Source organism: Passer domesticus, chromosome Z, assembly GCF_036417665.1.
Source record: "Passer domesticus isolate bPasDom1 chromosome Z, bPasDom1.hap1, whole genome shotgun sequence".
Taxonomy (NCBI): Eukaryota; Metazoa; Chordata; class Aves; order Passeriformes; family Passeridae; genus Passer; species Passer domesticus.
The window spans coordinates 34,556,946-34,580,038 of NC_087512.1; the positions used below are offsets into that span (position 1 = coordinate 34,556,946).

The 23,093-nt window shown below is 37.4% G+C and overlaps 1 protein-coding gene across 5 annotated transcripts in view; it reads left to right on the forward strand.

Moving 5' to 3' along the window:
• The window catches only part of ADAMTSL1 (ADAMTS like 1), a 174,854-nt gene that overhangs the window by 139,852 nt on the left and 11,909 nt on the right, over window positions 1-23,093 (forward strand). For all 5 annotated transcript variants that reach the window (XM_064402840.1, XM_064402841.1, XM_064402843.1 and 2 more), the window contains 6 exons: window positions 372-499; window positions 3,889-4,017; window positions 8,358-8,537; window positions 10,383-10,517; window positions 21,055-21,255; window positions 22,254-22,434. In XM_064402840.1, the coding sequence (XP_064258910.1) occupies window positions 372-499; window positions 3,889-4,017; window positions 8,358-8,537; window positions 10,383-10,517; window positions 21,055-21,255; window positions 22,254-22,434 (954 nt within the window). The remainder of the gene's footprint in view (window positions 1-371; window positions 500-3,888; window positions 4,018-8,357; window positions 8,538-10,382; window positions 10,518-21,054; window positions 21,256-22,253; window positions 22,435-23,093) is intronic.

Sequence of the window (23,093 nt, forward strand, 5' to 3'; positions counted from 1 at the left end):
TTACTATTGCTATTCCTATGCTGCAGAACTGGAAGACAGCAATGCTGGGAAACTCATTCAGCATTATGCAGAAGTGATACAGAGGAGGTATGCAGAGGAGGTTTCACTGGGCAGATGTCCTAATTTTTTGGCAGTCTTTCTTTAATACACATATCAGCAGTAGAGGAACTGGGATTGAGACAAAAATTTAATTTAAATAATCACAACTTACAGTCTCAATGTAAGAATTTAAATTTCTTCATATGTTTTTAAATTTAACCTAAAGGCCTGATCTATAAAAAATATTACCTAAGCCTACAAATTCCCAGTAAATATGTTCATGTTCACATGGACTATTACATCTTTCTTTCTTTCTTTCTTCTTTATGCCAGGTTGCTCCTTCAGCCTGACGACTCCTTGCAGATTCTAGCACCTGTGGAAGCTGATGTGGGTTTCTATGCTTGCAATGCATCCAATGCCCTGGGATCTGACTCTGTCTCCATTGCTGTCACCCTAGCAGGTAAAAGTTTAACCTCTATGATTGCAGGATGGTCCATTTTAGTTGTGTGAATCTGAACAGAAGTCGTTTGTGGGGGCTGCTAAAGCTGTGTAAAATGCATCAACAGAAGTACACTGGTGAAAACATGGGCTGTGAGCTCTGCAAAAACCTGAGGCTTTCATAGATAGTTTGTGAGGTGTATTTGTCTTTGCAAGACATCAATGTCTTTTCTCACTTGCATCTGACATGCTCTTAAAACAGCACTTATCTTGGTTATTTGCAGCCTGTAGGGGCAGTGCAGTCCAAGCCTCCCAACTTCTGTGATTCATTTTAAACCTGACACTGATCTCTTCAAGTATAACAGATGCATTGCCGAAGTTACTCAGGTGTACATTAGGCAAACAAGAAAACTTCCAGAGCTGAATCTTTCACAAGCATCACTGACACTGTTTCAACTGTAACAAATAAAGGTTCTCAAAAAATTAGATTCCATGTTTCTATTCCTCTAGTAACAGGTTCTAAAGAGACTGAATATCCTGTGCTGGTTTAGAATTCAATTCTAACAAAAACTCATCCAGGTAAAAGCAAAGGAAGTTAGAAGTATATATACAGCTTCTTCAGGGTTCTCTAGCAGACATGGTCAGCAGGCTCACAACCACATCAGCACTAGCAGAAGGGTGGAGCAGCAAACATGAATGAAGAGCTGCTGAGAAAGATACAGGAACAGAACAGACAATGACAGCTAATAACTGTGACAGGGCAGAGACATTTTACAGAAGTAGGATCCTATTTATCTATCCAAGGCAAAAGTAAACATGCTAATACTGAAAAGCATATTGATTCTGCAGACTTATCCATTTCATTGCTTTAGCATGTGGAAATGCTTGGAGGCTTCCAATGCATAGGCAGCAGCCATCACCTGCCATTGTATCCATGTATGACTAGAGAAAGGAATAGGATTTGGTAAGCTTTAATTTAAAAAAATTACACCAAACATAGAGAAAATTTCAGTTAAGAAAAGCATAAATAAAATGTAATAAGACAACAGTGAATAACAGTGAAGCTTAGAAAATCAGTAAATCAACTAGAAAGAGACTTCGTCTTGTCCTTTAGCAGAATGGATGAATCTTCCAAAGCAAAAAGAAAGATCTACATCAGAGCTACAAATTATCTGTAGGCAAAACTGAAGAGACTGATCCTTTTTACTACTACTATCAGAAATAGCTTTGCTGAACTCCAGGCAGCAAGGCAGTAGTGCTGCTGTTAGGGTAGTGTCATACTTTAGAAGAAGCAGCTGTACAAATTATCTTCTTATGCTGCACCAGCATGAAGCTGAACATGAGATTAAAAAATCATCAGTCAAAACTGCTATTCTGTCCATGTTGTTCAGTTAGTGTAAAAGCCATAGTTTTTGTACATGTTGTGGCAATAATTTTGTATGACACTGTAAAAATAAAGCCCTAGGTATACATGTGACACAGGAAGACTTTAAGCTTTTTGATTATAATTAATTATCAAAGTTATAATTTAAACTTTTAGGTGAACTAACATTCATACTTCCCAGACTCAAGCAGAACTCCTCTTAGGAACTGGTATACTTTTGCATCTACACCCAAAGCAAAGAGCTGAACAAAATGAGGCCATAAATATCAAAGTGAAATACTGAGCAGTTTTTGGAACAAAGTAACAATCTTTTTGCCATAATGGAAGTATTTTCTCCAAAAAACATGGAAAGCTGAGATCATCTTAGAGGAATCAAGAGAGGGGACAAAAGCTTATTTCATTGAAGAGTTTTCTGATTCATTTAACACATGCATGGAAAAAAAAAGACAGTGGAATATGCTCCTTTTTGTTTTCACAATGGTTTCCTACTCATTTATGGGTTGAACAGCTTAAAGATTTTTAATCTTGTGGTGGCGTTATGGAAACCAATCAGGAAAATAAAAGGCTGATGGATAGCTGAAGATTTTTTTTTTCTTTTCTTTAGGCTTTGCCAAAAAGTATCAAAACTTTTGGAGGTATTCAAACAATAAAATATAGTATTTCACTTTGCTATTCTTGGACATTAAAATGATCAAACTAAAATAAAATGTAAAGTACAAAAAAAAAACTAAACTGATATGACAGGAGTTACAGATGAATGGTATTTTTTAAAAGCCCTTGAAGTACAGCTATATGGAGAGAGTAATATTTAAGACTGACTTAAATTTTCAGAACTCTCCATGAACTCAGTGAAATCAAATTCTTTTTCTCAGATCCATCTTTTTCATTGGTCAGTACCAAATTAGCATACAAATAAAGCTAGTGATAGACATTAGCCTGAAGCTGCAGCTTTTGGAGGCCAAAGAGGATATCTGGTTTTGTATCTGACCATTTATTTCAAATGGGGGAGAAAAGGTTTAGCTTTTTGGAAAATTATGTGTTTGAAAATGCAACACTGAGTCAAAAACACCCAAGTCCCCTGTGATTTAAAGCAATTCAGTAATTCTGTTATGTTCTGCTATTCCTGCAACATCATGACTTTCTCTGAGTCAGGGGAGTGCCTTAATTCAGCTCTTGTCAAGCTTTGCTGCATTAGTCCTCTCTCTCAAAGCTAAGGTTGGGTACCCCTGACCTATTTTGTAAGCATCCCTTTACAGTAGCTCTACAAAAGGATTTGCAGAAGGCATCCTGAGCCACTGACGGTGGATAACTTTGTAAGTAATGCCACAAAGACGACAGCAACAGTGAAACACCTTGACTTGCTGTCACCAATGTCAAAAGCACACTTTATTGTGGGCAAAGCAGTAGATGTATTACAGACAAACCGCTTCCTATCAGATAACCTGTTTTGTTTTATCTAAAACATCTAGTAATGGTGTATAGCATTAATTCAGTTTATATCCCTCATCTACTTCTGCTGGCCATCATGAGAAAACTTTCTGGTTTTGATCTGGTCTTCCCCACCCTGTTGTTTCCCCTGTAGGTTAAGGAAACCATGATCATTTTGTAGAAACAGCATGCAGGTTACTCTAGACTTTCTCCACTGTGCTTGTAGCCATCACTCAGGCTCCTGGGTTTGGTCTTTACTAAAGGGTGGTGGTGCAGCTGCAGTGCCAGGCAAGCATCTCACTGCAGCTCCAGTTGTGCTGGTGTTGATTATTGTGCTGGTTATTGATTCAGCTGGTCCTCCTATGTGTCCAAATGCTATTCTGCCTCTGCTTCAAGCATGCCTTTTCTTTTTTCAAGACAGCATTACCCATGGAATTTGGTGACACTGAAATATTATAAAAAGCAGGTGCCCTTACAGTTCATTTTCCCTTATCCGCCTGCCTGTTGCATGTACTTTCACAAAGAGTGTTCCAACCTATCTATGCCATTGTGACTCCAATGTTCTTGTTATGATAAACTGTGATGCTTCTTTTATGCAGGAAAGCCACTGATAAAGGCATCAAGAGCTACCATGATCAACACCGAATCACCTGCCGTCACTGTTGATATTGGAAGCATGCTGAAAACAATCCAGAAAGCAAATGTTAGCATTAACTGCCAGGTTGCAGGTAAAAAATTATTCTCTCCTTTGCAGTTTATAGCCTTTGGCTATAAATTTCTGTGGGATTCTTTGCTAAATTGGTATCTCCAATTGCAGCTGAATGAAATTGCAAGGTTTTCCTAGGTCTTGGGGGATACTTCATTGTTTCTATTAATTCTTATCATAGAACTTGTCCTCTTCTTGTCCATATCAAACAAGACACATATAGTGGCTTAAGAAAATTGGGCTCAAAAAAGAATAAAACTGAGTCAATGCCACAGGCGTCATTGTAAGAGATACACGGTATGGTGCGGATGCAACAAAACTTATACACGTGGCTACCTGTTGGGTATGTTCAGTGACAATATACAAGCATGGACTGACTAATTTTGTCACTGATGGGGATTTTAAAAATCATTCCAGCTAGTTTCTTATTTTTCTGCCAAACTTATTTTATATTAAAGGCATGTTAGAACTCTTTTTTTTCTGGTTTTTTTTTTTCCTTTTTTTTTCATCTTGGAAGTGCAGGAGATCAGAGGAATTCTACTGAAATGGGATTTTCCCTAAAATTATTTTCTGGTCAGAGACTGAATATCCCTCAGTTTTACAGTGACAGTTTGCCTCTTTCCAGTGGTAACTAAAATAGGTTGACCATATCTGTGTGTGGCAGTCCTATGGCTGTTTGTGGGAATGATGTTGAGATCAGGAGGAGGAGCTGGGAAATCTCTGAAAACCTGGGGCCATACCATGGATTCGTTACACTGTTATGCATAGTATAACACACGCCTGCAATCAGACTGGTGTCCAGTGACTTTCAAGGAAGAAGATGGAAATGACACCTGGTTTTTTTCCCCCAGGCCTCACCATGCTCACCTGCATGGACATTGTATGAAAGAGACTAAATATTATATTAACACGAATTATTTTGGATTTCTCTCTCTGGGTTCTGTCAGCTGCCCAGATACATAACCCACAGATTCAGACAGGTATTGCAGATCTAAGTGTAGCCATTTCTCTTCACCAAAAGCACCATGTAAACAACACGATGTGACTAAACAAAGTTTCCACAGTACTTATAATATCAGCAAACTATACTCCTAGAAACACAAAATGGTCAGGGGCACAGATTCAAAGTCTTTTCTGAGAGGAAAATAATCTCTAGCAATTTTGTGAAACTCACCCACTATGACAACATCCAAAATGGAAAATTTTAACTGTGTCTTCTCGTCTAAGAGAAGGCTTTTTCTATCTACTACCTGTATATTGGAATCTTCTGTGACACTGAAGAAATTTTCTTAAATCCTAATTTTCTCCATGAGTGAAAAAAAAAAAATTCTACTACTGTCTCTGCAGAAAATATTAACTATTTTGACACCAGAGATTAATGCCCTTGAAATTATCATAAAATCATAAACCCCAAGCTGAGGTTTTATGTTGCAAAGGGGATGAGAGAGTTAATAATGAGGACAGATATGTTTTATGGGCACTAGAATTCTAATTTCGTAAAAGTAATGCTCATAATTCAACAGCACTTGCAAAAAAGCTACCTCGAGGAATGATTCAAGAACAGTAATTTCTATCAGCTGTCTCACCTACACCTGAAAAATTAACCAGCTCATAAAACCTATAACATAGTATGAGAATAAATGTAATTTTCCTTCTAATGTAAGAACAAACATTTTGTTTTAGCATCAGCTTTATGATTATTCAGCCTTTTATATAGTTTTGATCACCCTTAGAACAAACAATTCTAGGGATAAGAGTAACGTGCACTACTTCTGCAGTCATCAAATGTGTCATATCCTAGTGATTCCTTTCAGGTAGATAAACTTTACATCTGTTTAGTTTGCCAAAGCTCCCCAGAAAACATTAACAGTGAAATGGCTACTAAATTGTAGTAAATTAGCATGCAACAGTTAATGCAATAACATCTGGCAATAAAAAAGTAGTTAGTACGTGAGAGCAAAGTTAACACAGTTAGAAAGCAAACTAGCATATCCAGAAATTATGTGGAGACTTTTCTGGATGAAAACAGCTCTTCACACAGTTTTGTAAAGCTATAGTTTTTTCCTTCTATTACTTTCTTTCTAGTCATGTCAGGATGTCCTGAGCCAGCCCAACCAATGAGAGTTTTAGGTCAGAGTTCAGTGACAGTTTATCCCATTAATATAAGATGTGTTTCTATCACTGTGCTGTACAGTCTCTGGCATAGGACCATATGTGTATTGGATCTGGATATCTCAGCTCATGTAAGGACACATTTTTACTGAGAGTCAGCAAGACAGCAGAATACTTACAAGATAAATATTAAGGATCAGTTATGGTATTCTCTGAAGCTGCGTTTTCTGTCAAGGTCCAGAAATATACACTTGCTGCCAACATGTGTTGATAAACCTGGAGAAGGTTTCTTAAAAATAAGAGACAATGGAAGAGTATGCAATCAAAGCCTAGGGAGTAATTTTATATTGCTTTTCAACTTCTTAAGACAGGCATAAGCACTGTCAAAGTCGGTCTTCTGAGTTGAAATCTATAGATGTTAACTAAGGGATAAGGGGAAATATAATCATTCTGGATGCATTAGAGTTTAATTGGCACCTGATGTGATTTATGTCAAGATGAAGCTCTATTTCATTTTTACCACAAAGGCAGTGTAATGGTTTTGATCAAGATTGAAAGCAAACATTATTTCACTTGACATAACATCATTTCTTTGTTGATAGAGGTGAAGGAATATATTTTTTAACTATTGTTAGGTGATTGTTGTCAATTCCAGACTTCTCCAAAACTAATCCTAGGGGAACTCCCACCCAAAAGTCACTCAGGAGTCTTGCAGATACCTGTGACTGCCAGCTGGAGGATTTGCTCCAAGCTTCAGAAAGCCAGCAGCATTTTTGGTGTGGGTAACTTTACTACTGTGCACCATTTCACTTAAAAATAGGATGTGAGAGCAATTTGGATCTCATCAGCATCACTAGAGACCTTTCTGTTGATTTCAGCACTTAAATTGTGCAGATATTCATTTGCATACCAGAAGCTTCAAGCAATATGGCCCAGACTGTTACTGAAAATACAGTTTGACATGTAAGAAGGAATCAGTTTTAAGAATCTAGTTTGTAGGACATTCTGCAAAATGTCATGTACAATTAGTGACGGTTGAGTCAGAACAGGTTTGGAAGGATAGCTTAAAACATGTTACCTCCCTGTCCTTTACCTCCTTGTATCTTTGTTGTTCTAATTTTCAGTTCTCTCAGTTCTCCTAAACAGTTCTTTTCTCTGTGTTTCACCTACATGCTGAAGATTTTGTTTTCTAGTTCTTGCCTTGATTTATGGCCTATTTTTATTCATCAGCTATATCAGATTGTGAAATATTATTCACTATTTCAAGAATGTTGTGGCATTGGAAACTAGTCACTACTGTTATAAACTTGTATTGCAATGATTCCTTTCTCCCAGAGCCACTGGTTTGGCAAAATTATCTCACTTGGCTTACACAATTCTGCTTACTAGTATTCCAGGTAGGCTTTTTGTGCTGGATACATGCACATGATGGAGGGGAAAGCTGAAGAAGAATAGACTCGGGTAATTACTCACTACCTAAAGTCTTGCCTGCCCAGCAAAGTGAGTTCTGTTTCCAGCTGGCACCTCTCAGACTGAGTCTCTGTGATACTTCTGCAAGGGAATCACTCAGCCCTCTGTCCTCTGGCATCCGTCGTTACCCAGCAAAGGCGATTGAAATGCTCTTGCTACCCCTTGTGGCAGTGATGCGACATGATTGCTCATCCCTGTGCTGGCTGCCTCCTGTTCCTGTCTCGAGGCTGTGTGTGTCACTGAACTTGGGAGATCAAAAGAAAATAAAACTGCTGCTCATTGGCATAAATTGCTTATCTTCCCCAAAACAAACTGTAGGAACAGCTGTACCTGCGAATCTCCTGTTAGTGTGGAAACATTGGAGAAGGGGAAGGGCACGCTTGTAGAATACAATTAGTTTTTGTAGCATTGATGGACATTTTGTAGGCAGGGTGCATCTTTCTCAACAGCAATACCTCAACATTAAGGAGATCTCACTTTTAACCCCTGTTTCTTCTGCTGCTAGTGAAGTGCAGAGGAATCTGCCTTTCTAGACTAGGACTATCTGAGTAGCTGCCTGCAAGAAGTGTATTAATTGTGTCTGTCTCTGTATTTATTTAGTTGTTTATTTGAGTCACTGCTCTAAAGAACTGTGGCCATATGAAATCTTCCTTGTCCTTTCCCCTTCTTCTTTAGCCTGCACTTAGTACTCCTCATCTCTTCTTCCACTATTTGCCTTACAATTATTTTTGCCTTGTAATACTTACTTGTGTTAGTTACACTTTGCCAATGTTTTCCCAGGTGTTCCTGAAGCAAAAGTTACTTGGTTTAAGAACAAGGTGAAGCTGTCCTCTGCTCACCATCTGCAAAATGGGTTGCTGTTAATAGCAAATGTTTCTCTATCAGATCAGGGGTTATACTCCTGCAAGGCATCCAATCTTCACGGGGAAGTAACTGAAAGCTCCCAGCTGTTGGTTCTTGGTAAGTTCAGTGTATTTTGGTATTTTGGACTAGCAACAACAGTAATGTGGCTACTGGCACATCCAGATGGCAGAACTAACTGGTTGTTGTGGAAAGAGGAAATGGCATGCAGGCAGCCCTGTTCTAAAGGGAGCATCAATCTCTGTTTGTACTCTGGGCAGCATCAGCTGAAGCAAGGTGGTGGTAAAAGGAAAGTGGATAAGGAGAAAATGTCTAAAAACAGAGATCACACCTTCCAGTCCCAAGATACTCAGTTAAACCCTTTCAGACTTGCTAAGTAAGAAAAGCATTTATTAACCATTTCTTAAAGTGACTATCTTAAAATGAGAGTGATGGCACTTTTTCCCTGTGAAGTGCTCTGTCTCCACTGAGCAGTCTTTCCATTCAAGATTGTGTGATACTGACCCACTTCACAAAGGTCAGTAAAACCAGTTCTCTTCTAAAAAGTACATCTCAAGTTGTGTGATGTACATTCACATGTGAATGGTGAATTTTACTTTTCCTGTGTTTTTAAACACCGGACAGAAAGCCCATCTGGGTGATTTGAAAGAGGGTGGCAGCTGTGAAATGTGAGTGGAAGTGGTACCTGGTGGGATCTGGAATTGTGGGTAAGGTAATTGTGGGAAAGACATTTCCTTTCCTAGTAACTCATCTTCTATAATTTCTGCCTGCCTGGCAGATGACTGATCCAGACAGATTTTCAGCTCTTTAGAAGTGCATTTGTTGGTAATGTCTCAAATTTTGAAACCTATTCCCCACAACTGGGGCAACACCATTAGGGCATCCACTACAGCTCTCATCTTTCATAACTAGTGAGCTTCCAGAGGATGTATAACAGTGAGATTTTTGCAGACAATATTAAAATGAAGGTTCAAACTTTTCTCCTGCTAATCCAGACTGACTGTAGCATCTCAGTCTAAAAAAATAATCTGGAAAAAAATCAGCTGAGTTTCAGCCTATAAATAAAGACTCCCAGATGATCTCTAAATCCTTTTCTGATCATTATAGATGGCTTAGCTTTTAAAGATGGTAAGTTACTGTGAGTTATGCAAGCTGCTTATGTTTGTAAGCAAATTACATTTTTAGCTCCTTGATGGAACAGAACAGTTCAGGCATCCTTGACCTGTACTCCTGGCGCTGAATGGCATCAGCAGTAGAAAACTTGCGTAATATGTGCCGTAATCTAATTGAAAGGGGATGAAGCCACTATTCATTTCAATCAAATATCACATCATTTTCATGACAAGAAGAATTGGGAATGCTAGGCATTACTTCAATTTTTAAAATAACATTGTGGTTAGTAAACAACTAAATCCTGCAGTTCTCAGCATAGACTGATCCTCTTGAGCTCTGAACTCTTAGTCCTTTGGAGTTCTGCCTAAGTATACCACAGGATCTGGCAGCATTATAACCATATTTAATTAGGGCTTGATCCAGGTTGTAGCAGACACTAAAAGTTTTTCATTAATTGTCATGAACATGTGATTTGGCTTCTATGCTGTATACATTTGCTTTTTCTCCCAAGCTGCTGTATCTCCTAATACCATATAACTTTGTCATATATGAATAAGGGCTACCAGATTGCTGTGGTAACCTGCAAAGATTATTTCTTTAAGTTTGTGGTCACATTGATACAGATGTTATTTTAATAATTTCTCCAGCACCTTACCTAACACAAGGAAAAGATTTGCTTAATCTGCCCTTCAGAAATGGCAATGTTGCAGCACAGTGAAAATTGCAGCAATATCTGGGGAGTTGGGGGGGGTGGGGGAAGAAGAGGACCAGGATCTGTATCCCAAGATGTTTTCTGCTGTAGTGTTGCTCATTCTCCCAATCTATTACCAGAGCCTCCACGACCTCTTCCTTACCTAGAAGACTTGACAGCAGTGCTTAGCAGTGCTGGGCCCAGCACCCATTCAGTGCTGACTTCTCCTTCAGGAACAAAACTGACTGTCAGTCCAGGGAGCTCTGCTCTCATAGGTAAGTCAAGTGCTTTAAGATTTTTAAATTTTAAAGACGTTAGAGTTTATATTACAGTTACGCATCTAGTTAACCTTTACATTAAGGATTTGGTTATCTAGACATGGGCACTGAGACAAAAGACATCAAATCAATAGTTTGTTGTGAGTCATAATCAATGCCAAATACTTTTTAGACCTCAGAAATTCATTTTTATAAAAGGTCCTTCAATTAGTTGAAAGCTGAATGCATGGTGCCACCCTTTATATATATATACAGCACCCTACAAGAAGCAGTTCCTGCCCTGGGGGGCTGGCAATTATTCAACACAAAGACATGGCAGATGGGAGTGCTACTTGATCTAAAAGAAGAGATGTTAGTGGTTCTGTTTTAATTTTTCTTTTATATTTGAGTAGTTGCTTTGCCATATGCCTGCTACTCATGTTGTATATCCTTCTTTAGAGCCTTTCCCACAGTTTTGCCTATCCCTCTCTACATGTTTTGACCTTGCATGCTCTCTGGTTTAAGTTGTTCATTTTATTTCTCTTTCTTATTTCACATAATCAGTGTTTGCATGAAGCCATATAAGGAATCATTCATCCTGAAGGAATGCTTTTCTTCTTTTCATCCTTTTTTGCCTTCCATATAGCTCTATCCTCTTTACACAGCAAGTTCTTCTTGTAAACTGTAAACTTCTCTAAACTCCTTTCAGATCTGTGGGTGTGATTTGTTTGCAAAGAGATTCTCATTATTTTCTACATTTCAGGGTATATTTATTTTATTATTTCGTTTCACAGGCTGCTTTAAAACTCTATTAATTGTCAGGCTCAGATAGGCAAACAGCTTTCCTAACAAAAACATTACTGCATACCATGAAAACTTGTCAAGCTCTACAACTTCAGAGCTATCTTTTCTCCTTTTAGGGGTAGGGGTCTGAAACTTTTAGCAAGGGTTCTGCAGATGCAATGTCCTGAGTGTTAATACATCTCTACACTTTCCAAAACATTCTTTCCTCACATTTAACAGCAATTTTAAGATTTTATTTTCACAATGGAGACATTCTATTTATGCTTTTAGTTTTGTGGTTTCCTTTTCCAAGCATCTACATATATCTGCATACATTTGCAGTGGTTTTTAGTCTGCAGTTCTGGATTACATTTCTGCTTGCACAAAAACTGCATTGAAATAGTCCTCAGTGAGGAAAATATTGTAGGTATTTATTAGCATTTAATAAATAATTTTGAGTAAGGTTTTTTTATGTTCACTGATTTAAGACTGGGTCATACTCCTGTTTCATCCATTTCCTCCCAGATTTCCAAAAAGAGGACTTTAGGAGTTTCAGGCAGTTTTTATTATTTAAAAGAAGTAATTGAATGACAAAGGGTTTTCTGCACTGTCTGTGTACAACCACGTCCAGATCAATCCCATTTGGCCATGTCGCTCTGTATCCTGCTGTTTCACTTCATGGGCAAGGAAATTCCGTGGACTGTAATTGCAAAATAGCAAACCAGTTTAATTCTTGGGGCAGTTCTCTCAACTTCACTGGAGTTTTACTCGTTTGAATTTGAGCCTTGTTATTATTCAAACCTATGAAAATCTTCTGTGATTTTTTTTTTCTAACAAAACATTGGCATGGAATGGGCTATCCAGTCAATTAGAATATTGTCCATTGATTCTTTCCATTCTACTACCCACCCAATCAACTTTAATCCTGCTAAGTCTTTTATCATTTATTATGTCAAGGTGTTGGCTGTACATCCTCTGGATGTCCCATAGAAGAACTATAAATTGTTATGTGTGAGATCCTTGTCTGTGATACTTTAGGCACCAGTATCTCTTGGGACTCAAAAGGTATTCAGTTAGACATATTTTTGGAAATCTAGTCATATAAGGAATTGTTGAGTAGTGAAGGAAAACAGGATATGTGCAAAGGAACAGAGTGAAATGTGAAGAAAAGGAGTGATAAGTAAGCTCTGGGTGAACATTTTCTTTTACAGGAGTTAAAGACAACAAACGTGAAAAATTATGTTTGAAATCTGGATAAAGTCATGCATGGGTTTGCCAGAGTTTAAGAAAAATGGGAATCAAAACTTCATTAACCAATGACCAGTTTACTGGTTTCATGCCTTGGGGGGTTAAAAAAAATGCAAACTTCTGCAATGGAAGTCCATGGCAGAGAAGAACTTGTTTGGAAATTAACATCTGTATCAAATATTAAAAAAAATTTATAAACTGAGTTGCAAGGAGATAAATAGAACTTCTGGATTATTATACATGCTATACATTGTCTTTTACAAAGTGTATTTGTGCAGTGCTTCCACCATCATTTCAACCATGTAAAATTATTAACTTGCTGTCTGGAATAATCTCCTATGGGTTTTTTCTACTTAAATTTCAGGGTGTTGCAGAAGATAGAGATCAGTATCATAACACACAGATATCTCGTCTGGAGGTTTTCCTTCTCATTGCAAGGGTCATTGAGAAGGCATTTATGTGCCTTCACAATAAAAGCAGAGGAAACTACCTGTTAAAAGACCCATGCATTGCCCAACAGAATCAGCAACATTTTTATCTTATGTACTTTTGCTTCTAAAGTTTTGAGATTACAGACAGCTTTCTAGGCCCAACTCATCATCCAGTTGTAAAGTATGATGTAGATGGTGGCTTGCTTAGATAGATGCTTGCCCTGCTCCTTCACAAATGTTGAAAATATGTGCAGAAGTACACAGTCCTCCCTCGTCCTCACATTGATTGTCAGATTGTGTAGTAGACACTTGTCTATTATCTGCAGATCACACAACTGAAGGACAGGATTATCTCCAAAGCAGAGCTAGAACACCCATGAGTTTGGAAATATTTCTGGGGTTTATGGTATTGCAATTATGCAATCACTGACGAGCCACAGACTGTCATGCACATTCTGATGTTCTTGGTTCATGGCAGACACACAGAAAGACTTTACATTATGTGTAAGATAAAACACATTTGATTTCTGAAGTAAAACAAATTTACATTTCTCTGGAAAGTTTTCACATTAGATCTTGATCTTACTCTTATTAATGTTTCTGTCTTTGGGACTTTTCAAATTTTGATTATATTTGTCCTGAATGTTGGTGATGAAAATATTACAAGGAACACTACTCTTTTCACAGAAAATGTATTTTGTTGGTCACCTGAAAATAATTCTTTGGGTTTTAAAAATATTCATGACCATTTGACCTCTGTCAATTCTGATTACTTCATGATGTTATCTTTTGGAATTATAGAAACATCCTAAGCTCGTATATTTTCAGTAGTTTATCAATGCTACAAGTATCAATGATTTTTTTTTTTTTTTACACAAGTCCTTGGACACATTTCCATGAGTCTTCATCTTTGTTAATGTTAATATTGGCAGATATCAAGGTTATAGGGTCCAGTGTTCCTGACTTCTAACACTCCTGCAGAAAAAGCTTTAGGTCAAGAATATTTGTTTTCCTTTGGGTTCAAGCTTGTTATTTCCTGTATTTGAATATAATTCAGTAGGAAATTGAGGATCTTACAAATCCTCATGGAGATTCACTGCAACTTCTTGTATATATTGTATTATTATTGGAGACTAAGAATTAGCAGACTTGGCAAAAGACACAAAATATGATTTTAAAATATGTCCTTGTTTCAGCACTGAACAATACTGAATGTGTTGTAATTGTGTTGTGTAGTGAAAGATGAAGCTTTAATAACTTTGACATCTATACATTAGTTATAGTTAAGTGAGAGTTTTTGCAGGAACATTGGAAGAAATTTCAGAAACGAATACTTCTAGGAATATGAACATGGAGTACTCCCTGTATAATTTCAGACTGAAGTAAAGAGGGCAGAAGGAAAATGGTATTTTTGGGAATCTGATAATATGAATAAATGGAGAAGAGCCTAGTCAATTATTTGAAGTCTGGTTCCCATCCCTCCTTACTTGTAAGGGATACTGAAAAGTACAGTGAAGTTAGATCACAAACTGTATTTTTCTATTACCAGAAAAGTACAGTCAAATGTAAAAAAAAAAATGTAAATACTGCTGCACCGTATTTATTGTGTTCTCCTTGATTACTTCTGTATTTCCTCACTTCACAAATTAGAACATGATTTAACTATCAGCACTGCAAACATAGTCCTAAAAAGCAGGTTTCTTTCTGCTTTCATTACCCCAAATGACCATAGAATTAGGGCATTGCTGCCAATTTCACTGCTGCTTCAGAGAATGACCAGCTGCACAGCGAAGTCCTGTTCTTCAAATATCTATATTTGAAATTCAGTTATTTTTATCACATAGTGATAACTTTTTCACTTAAAAGGTACAAAGGATTTCTCTGTACCAAATTTACTGTATTTCATTCTCATTTTTCTTTTACTAGCAGTAGCATATCTGATTCATTTTCCAGTAGAATTGCTTAGGTTCTTGGAAGACCACCCAGAAAGCAGAACCAAAAAAGAGTCACCTTGCTTGCAATGGCCAGCCTTCTGAGTTTGAATAAATTACTTTTTTAAAAGGTTCAAGTGCCTTGGAGCCAAAACCCGAAGTTCAGGGTAGAGGTCAGGTTTTTTTATTATTTTAGAGGGGATCTCTTCAAGCCTCTGACTAGTTAGTACTCGCCAGTAGGTTTAAGGGTTATCTAGACATGACAGCAGAGAGAAAAATTTATCTAGAGTTTTTTGCATGTTCTTGGGTGCATTATAGTGAGCCAAATGTACAGCTGACTACTTTAGGAGAAGAACCAGATCAGATAGGCTAATGTCAGGATCAAACTCTTTCAAGCAGAGCCAGACAAGTTAATGTTGCAATTGCCTGCTAAGTACTGTGCCATAACATCTGGCTCCCATAGCACTGACACTTGTTCAAAAATCAGTGTGAAAAGCAATAAATTATCCTAATGAACACAACTTATCTCATCAGTACAAATTTCTTCAGTGTTTACTGATATACTCAAGAGCAAGGGTATATCTTCTGGAAAGTATGTTTTCTTGTAACTCCCCTTTGCTCTTCCCATCTCTACCATGAGCCTGGTTTTAATTTTCCTGTATTTGGGGATTATTGCTGTATTAAAATCTGAAGCAGAAATGCAAAATAATTTGCAATCTGCACAAAGCTAGCAAAAAGAAAATTTGTGAGTAATTACAACTAAACTGGTATCTGTGCTCCCCTTAAGGAAGAAGACAGCTGCAGAAGCTGTGCATTAGGATTCAGATAAAATCATGAATATTTGAGAAGTTATTTTGCTCCATATCTTTTTTTTCTCATTCTCTGTAATAAATTGGTCATCATCTTTGAAAATAAGTTCTAAGAATATTTTTTAGCAACTTTATTTGATATTAACATTATGTCTAGTGTGATGAGGATAAAGTATCAGGTACATTCATGGAATAGCCTGTCCTTTTAATTGTGTTATCTGTGTCTTTCAATATTTTCTCAGTGAAAAGTCTGCTTTATCACTGTATGTGTGAGAATTTCCAGGTAGGTACATGACCTTTCTGTAAAGACTAGAATTAAAATTAAGATCAAGAATGTGCCATTATCTTTGCTTTTAATTGCCTGATCACATACTATCACATTAATTACATCCTAAATATTGTAAAAAGTTCATAGAGTGTTCCATCATCTTCCTTCTACACCAGACTACAGCAGACTATGTCAGACTACACTGTAGGATTGCATTGAAATGTGTGGCTTTTCTTTTGCAAATACACACTGCATACATTTTGGGTTAAAAATTACGTGATGATACCTCTGAATGGTTGAACATTTTGGCTACATTAAAACAGTATTTGTTTTTCATGCAATCAGACACTAGTCCAGCCACTGCCAAGCTCTGTACACAGGGTCAAAAGAGTGTTGTCCTCCAGGCAATCTGCTGCTTTGAGTTTTTTCCTGACTGCTATTTTGTGCCATGAATGATATAATCTGACAACCACTGATCTATAGTAGTGGTCAGAAATGCTTCCATATAAAATAATATCACTGGCCTTTGGGGAAATATATGCTGAATTTTGAGTTTGTTGTAAGAGTTGCAGCTCTTGAACTTTTGTCTCTAAGCTTTACCTGAATAATTGACCCAGATTTTTTTCTAATGAAAGTAATGCAGATTTCCACTGAGAAAAATCATTGTGGCTAAATAGAAGTATTAGACTTGCTGAGGGTATCCTGATATGGAGATCTCCTATTCTGCTAGCTTCCTTTTCATAAAAAATCTTTTAGACTTGCAAAATTGAGAATTCTTCTGAAGTGTTAAGGGAGTTTGAAACACTGTGGGATTTCCAACATGTTGACTAAAGGACTTCTCAATTACAAGTTTTGAAGCAACCTCTCACTCTATGATAATGCTCACATCTCTCAGAAGGACAGAAGTTACAGCCTCTTTGGAGCAGCATCACTGCCTTTCCCAAACTGTCTGCTCTCTACCTCCTCTGCTCTGATTTCTTTATTTTCCAAGTGCCACCTGAGATGCTGTTTCAAAATGTAGCAAGTTTATATTGAGTTATGACATAAAGAAAAACGTTTTTATTTCAGTGCAGCAGCACTGACATTTGCAACTTGATAATTGCATTATGTTCCAGCTCTTGCTCTGTCTTTTGTTGAACTCCTTGTGCTGTACTGTTGTTCAGTGCTTGTTCCACGAGTCTCATCTGACTGCCATTTTTCTCCCATAAATGGACAGTTAACCTGGAGCTGTGGCAGTGGTGGGTTAGAAGTTTACAGTTTAACTCCTTTTCTGTTTTTGTCATGAATTTAGTAAACCTATCAAAGTTACCTTAGGTGGTCATTTAAAAATGCTGTATCCATTACTGTAGGGTTTGATTTTTGATTTGCCATTGGAGATTGTATTCAGTCCTTATTAATACGTGATTCTCAGTGTGTAGGATTTCTGTTGTCAGACTGTTTTAGGAAACAGTATTAACTACCAGAGCTTGAAAATTCCCTTTCTTTTTAATGGCTCCACCATGTGTCTGTGTATTTGGGAACATTTTTTACAACCACTGTGGGGCTGGGAATGAGCCTGACTCAATTTTTGTTGAATACTATGTATATTTGCAATGCTATGTAAGTGATGTCTCATAACGACAACATGTGTGGCATGTGTTACATTGGGTAACCAGTTGAGGTGTTTTGAGAACTGTTAAAAACCATGTCATATGTTTAGTATAGTATGTTTCAACTGCACCTTTGGAGCCATAAATAGTTATTTTAAATGCCTTCTTTTTTTCTTTTTCTTTTTCTTTTTTCAAGTGCTACTGTTATTAACTCAATTGGCTTATTTCAAGGATTCCTAAATATATGGTTTTCCTTGTCTAGCATAAATTCATGTTATTTGCATTGCCTTAAAAATATAAGTAAAAGTTGAATTTATAAAAATATTAATTCTTTCTTTTGTTTTGGGGGGGGGGGGTTATTCCATTGCTTTTTATAAATTTTATTTCATTCAGTGTGTGAGAGCAATGAGAAACAATTTTCATAATAGCAAACAGTTGTGTCTGTCACTTTATAGTATATTGAAAGATCTTTCCCCATTAGAAAAACTACAAAGACATGCCTCTTAGTTTTACCTCTTCAGCAAAACAGGTATTACACACATGTGACTTTCAAACATGATCTTACCTACTTCCAGCTGGTTTAAAAGTTGAATACATCCTGTCAATTTTTATCCTTATGCTACATACAAGGTGGAATTGAATTTTAACTCCGTTCCATTTAACGTGCATTTATCATTTCAGTCAGCTAAGGAGAAAATTAGCCCTGAGAGGAAAATGGGGAACTGTTTCTCACTACCAGTAATCACCTACACAGTGTGAACACAGTAGCACAGTCTCAGCCACATCATAGTAGTTCAGCACCAAACTATGTTGTTCTATTCAGATTGATATGTGGCTTCTCCACAGTTTGTTCAAAGCATTTTGCTCCTCGCTTCATCCTTTATCTGATTTCTGTTTTGAAAGCATACTTTTTTTCTTAAATGTAGAGTTTAGAGTGGAAATACTGTCAAGTTTCAAGTCTTGTAGCAGCATTACATTTATTATTTTAATACCATTTATTGTGGTCCACAACTGATTTCTGTTAGAGGTCAGTAAAATAACAGAAATACAAAATCAAATAAACTACCAGATTTTGGCCTGAAGTCTTCACTCAGATTCCATCTTTAATAAATATTAGAAACATTTCCTGGGGCTAATCATCCTGTCAACAGTAAATTAGAGTGTTATTTGTTAGACAAATATGAAGACTTGAAAATAATCTATATTTTAAGAGTAGGTACCTATTTTAAAGGCAGTGCTGGTTTGGTTTTTTTAAATTTACATTTTCAAATGTATTTAGCACTTGCAAAATTCACTTGACATTTTTATATTTTTATTTTATTTTTTTTTATATTTATATATCTTTATTTCTACTTTTATATAGTTTTATATATTATTTATATTTATTTTATATTTTATTTTATATTTTTATTCACTTGATGTTTTCTGTGCTGCCAAAAAGAAAAGGGATCCTAATATCAACGTCCTTTGCATTTGTTTTTATCAGGTCTGAAAGTGCAAAGGTGGTGTATGTTTTGTATTTTCTTCTCCTAGTCTTAGCATGTTAGCCCAGAGCCTTTCTGCAGCTACAGTCATTCAGAAATTGTTGCAAAGTGTAATGGGGAATTTGGTGGTGCAAAGGTAAATTTATCCTGGAGTGTGCATTTATTCTGTCCTCTTGAGAAACTGCGGGAGTTGTTGTGGAACATCAGTCTTCCCTTTCCAAATATGCCCTTGTTATCCTTGTTAACATTTTCCCTACTAGAAGATGTCATTTTTATTAGATTTTTGTTTCTATCTCCAGCTTTTGCACATCAGTAGTTCATCCTGGCTTTGAATGAATTCAGAGTCCCAGTAATCTTTGGAAGGGAGGATGAAGGCAGTATTTTCTTTCTCTGCTTAAGGACTGAAGTATTTTCTTTCTCTGCTTAAGGCTGAAGGAGAAAGGCCCTCTCATGCCAGAGCTTTGAATGCTCCAAACAGTCCCAGAAGTGTGTTCCCTGATCATCTTCCCAAGGGTTCCAACACCTGAAAGTTCTGCAATAGCTGTGGTGTCTGGAAACAAAAACAGCTATTCCTTCTTAGGCATTATATGGATGGGGTTTGAGCTTTGAAAGGATAAAACAGTCAATGTCCATAGGGATTGGGGAAATAAAAAGTATTAGTAATCTGCATTAAATTATATTAAAATTGTTCCTGGAAGATAAGGAGATATTGATGGAACACGAGATTTTATTGTACTCTAGCTCTCACTTACTATGCATAAAATATTATCCCACAGCCTATGAATCCATACGTGGAAAATATATAGTAGATGTCACTTGTGAAATGTGAGAAATAGGTATTAGTAAAGTTTTACTGTTAAGTAGTAATCACTCGCTGGTAGTGCATATCTAGGCAATAGCTTTGGAGAGTTTTCCCCCAAACTACTGATTACTGGCTGTTCCTTTAGCTAATATTTTATATATACATTTTGGAAGCAGATTACATTTGCAGAAACTTGGAGACCTTTCATGTCTCAGTGACATACATATCAGTGCAGGAGGACAAACCTAAACCAGAAGCAGTCCTAGTGAAATATGCCATCCCTCACATACAGCATTTCCATCTTCCCACCCCTGCAATTGGTGGCAATGGGTTATGCTATGGAAGTCAACTAGTTCTTAATTTTCTCCCCAGGAAATAGGCAAAACAACTTAGCTGACTTTCCCAATTTGTACCAGTCTCACAAATTTCCTGCAATTCATCATGAAATTGGCAAAGTGTTCAGCTGATATAAGAACCACAGTAAAAAGCAAAAAGCGTCTTGTAGATACACTTCCTTCAGGTCAACCGGCAAAGAACTCACTGAAAATTTAAATCTCATCATCTGTGCTGCTGATCCGTAGATCTCACACAATGCTTTAGAACATCAGGGTTTTTTCAGTTGCTGTTTCTTGTGTGACAAAAAAGAAAAAACAAACAAACAAACAAACCACAACCCAACAAAACCTGTAAAGGCTCAATTTTATCTCTCTGGTTTTCCAACAAATTTTTTTGTGTAACAAAAATGTCTGATATTTAATGTAACAGAAACAATAAATAACATTTAAAAATATTTTTAAAAGAAAGAGAAAGAAGAAGGTGGTCCTGTAGGTTATGTAGAAAATTTGGAGACCAGGTTGCATTTGTATTGCACATTCAAGAATAGTCCTTGAGTTTATGCCAGGTTTATAACCCCCCTATCCCACATTCTTCAATACCAATATGAGGATAATCAGAAAACAGTGGGAACCTTAGAAGGTCTGATATAAATAATTCCAAACTATTTTGGATTTTCCTATTTGCAGATTATCTGTCTTTTGGATTTTATTCTGGATGATGAGAAGGTATTCCTTATTACAGAATTACTTTTTATCCTTATGAGAAAGTGAGGAGAAAATGGGATGAAATCAACTATTTCTCCTAATTTTGACCTCTTCAAAGCATATACCTGGTTTAGTAATCAGCAAGTTTTTCTCATGTACCTATTTTTTAGGTTGTGCCGTCGATGGACATCCAACCCCAAACATTACCTGGCTTTACTCTGGTGAGCCTCTCAGTCTACAACATCAACTCCTGGCAGCAGGACAAATCCTTCATATACTCAATGTCAGTGATTTCACTAATGGTGAATTCAGCTGCCTTGCCCAGAATGAGGCTGGCTCACTCACACAAGTAATGACCCTGGCTATACAAGGTAACTCTTCCATTTCAGTCATTTCACCCTGGAAAGCTCTTGCCATGGACTTCCCTGCACTGTCTTTCTCATCCTGAATTTCTCCCCTCTGAAATCATCACCATGCATATCAGGAAAAAGATGTCTTGATGGTTTCTTGCCATGGATATAGATTTGCAGGACTACTGGGTACATTACAGTGTCTTATATTTTACTTTGCCAAAATGACACCAGATATTTCTGCCCTGCTGAGCACAAAACACACCTTCCCAATTCAAGCTATGCTTACAATTGAGCTTGGACAATTTTCTTGTCCAGAAATTCAAGACAGAGGTGGCAGAGTTTAAACCTCTTAAAACAGAAGCCCCTCTATTAATACTCAAAGGTCAGTGTCTCACAGTCTCTTCTTCCTTGAAAACCCTTCACTCGTAAAAGTTCTGGAGCTGTTGTTGTTAGTGATCTCCTAGAAGAAAGGTGATAAAGCCACAAGAACACAGTGGTGCAGCTGGGATGGGACAAAACATGCAGCTTTCATTGCTCCAATTGTCAGTGATGGAGAGGTGAGGAACTTAACTTTTCCTTCAATTTTGCTATAAAATTTTGAGTGTGTTGCTATTCCCACATTTATCTTCAGGACAAATTATCTGAACTGTCTGGTAAAAGACACGGGGTTTCAAGATCATAGAGTCATAGATACTGCTGGGAACTACTGCTAACCGTATCTTCATTTAAGTAACACACCTTTAAAAATTCAGATGCTCAGTGGTATCTGGCTTCACCTAACTGCCATACTATGTTATTAACTTTCCATGCCTGATGCTTCTAAGCACGAAAAAACTGGGTTTGTTACACCAAAGGCAGTCAGGGGTTTGAATCAGGTGCCTTGCAGGGGTAGGTATCTCCCTTTCACCATATCCCTGTATTTCATCCTGGAGAACATCTTCAACTCTCTCCATTCTAATTAAACCCCCGCTGTCAGTTTTTCAGTGTTAACCTGCCTCTCCCACACTTCCTGGCAGAGTACCAGTGGTCGGTGGACAAACTGACAGCTTGTTCGGCTTCCTGCGGCCACAGAGGGCTGCAGCTGCCCCAGCTGAGGTGCCTTCTGGATGGAGTGGAAGTCAACGCATCCTACTGTGGAGAGACACCCAAGCCATCTCTGCAGCCCATCGCGTGCAACAGAAGAGACTGCCCTTCCCGGTTCGTCTGTCGCATGTGAAAATATCTTACGTGCATTTAAGATGTGCTGGAAGAGTTCTTTGTGCAGGTCATCACACCACTGCAGTTTCTCTGTTGCCTGTTTGGAAAAGTCATGGCTAAAAGGGAGTTTTTGAGTGCTAAATCCAGACAGTTGGGATTTTGTAGCAATATTAGTGGAAAACTTTGACAGGACAAGGTAGAAAGATAATTCACAGCTTGCAATGTCTTGGGTCACACCCTGTGTTGGTTATAAATTTCATGCTTGTTCTGAACACTGAATGCATGGAAATTTTGTCACCCAAGACCTGTAGAATAATTTTTTTTTTTGCTTCATATCAGTTTGCCCCAACAATATAACAGACAAGAAGCTAAGTTTAGCAGCTATTTCATTATTTTATTATAAGTTCTTTTGTTGCTTTAAAATCAATACAGGCAGGAGTATAGCCATGGCTGCAGCTGCAAAGTATTCCCTTAGCAAGGTAAAAATATCTTTTGTAAAAAGGGGACATCTCATCAGATCTAGTGGGCATGAAGGGGGCTGAATTCTGCCTCTTTTTGGAGTTTGCTAGCTTGTGATTGCTTTAGGATTGTAACTCTCTGCCCTTGTAGTCCTCTGGTTTTCACTTACTGCTATATACAAATGAGCCAGGACAACTTGA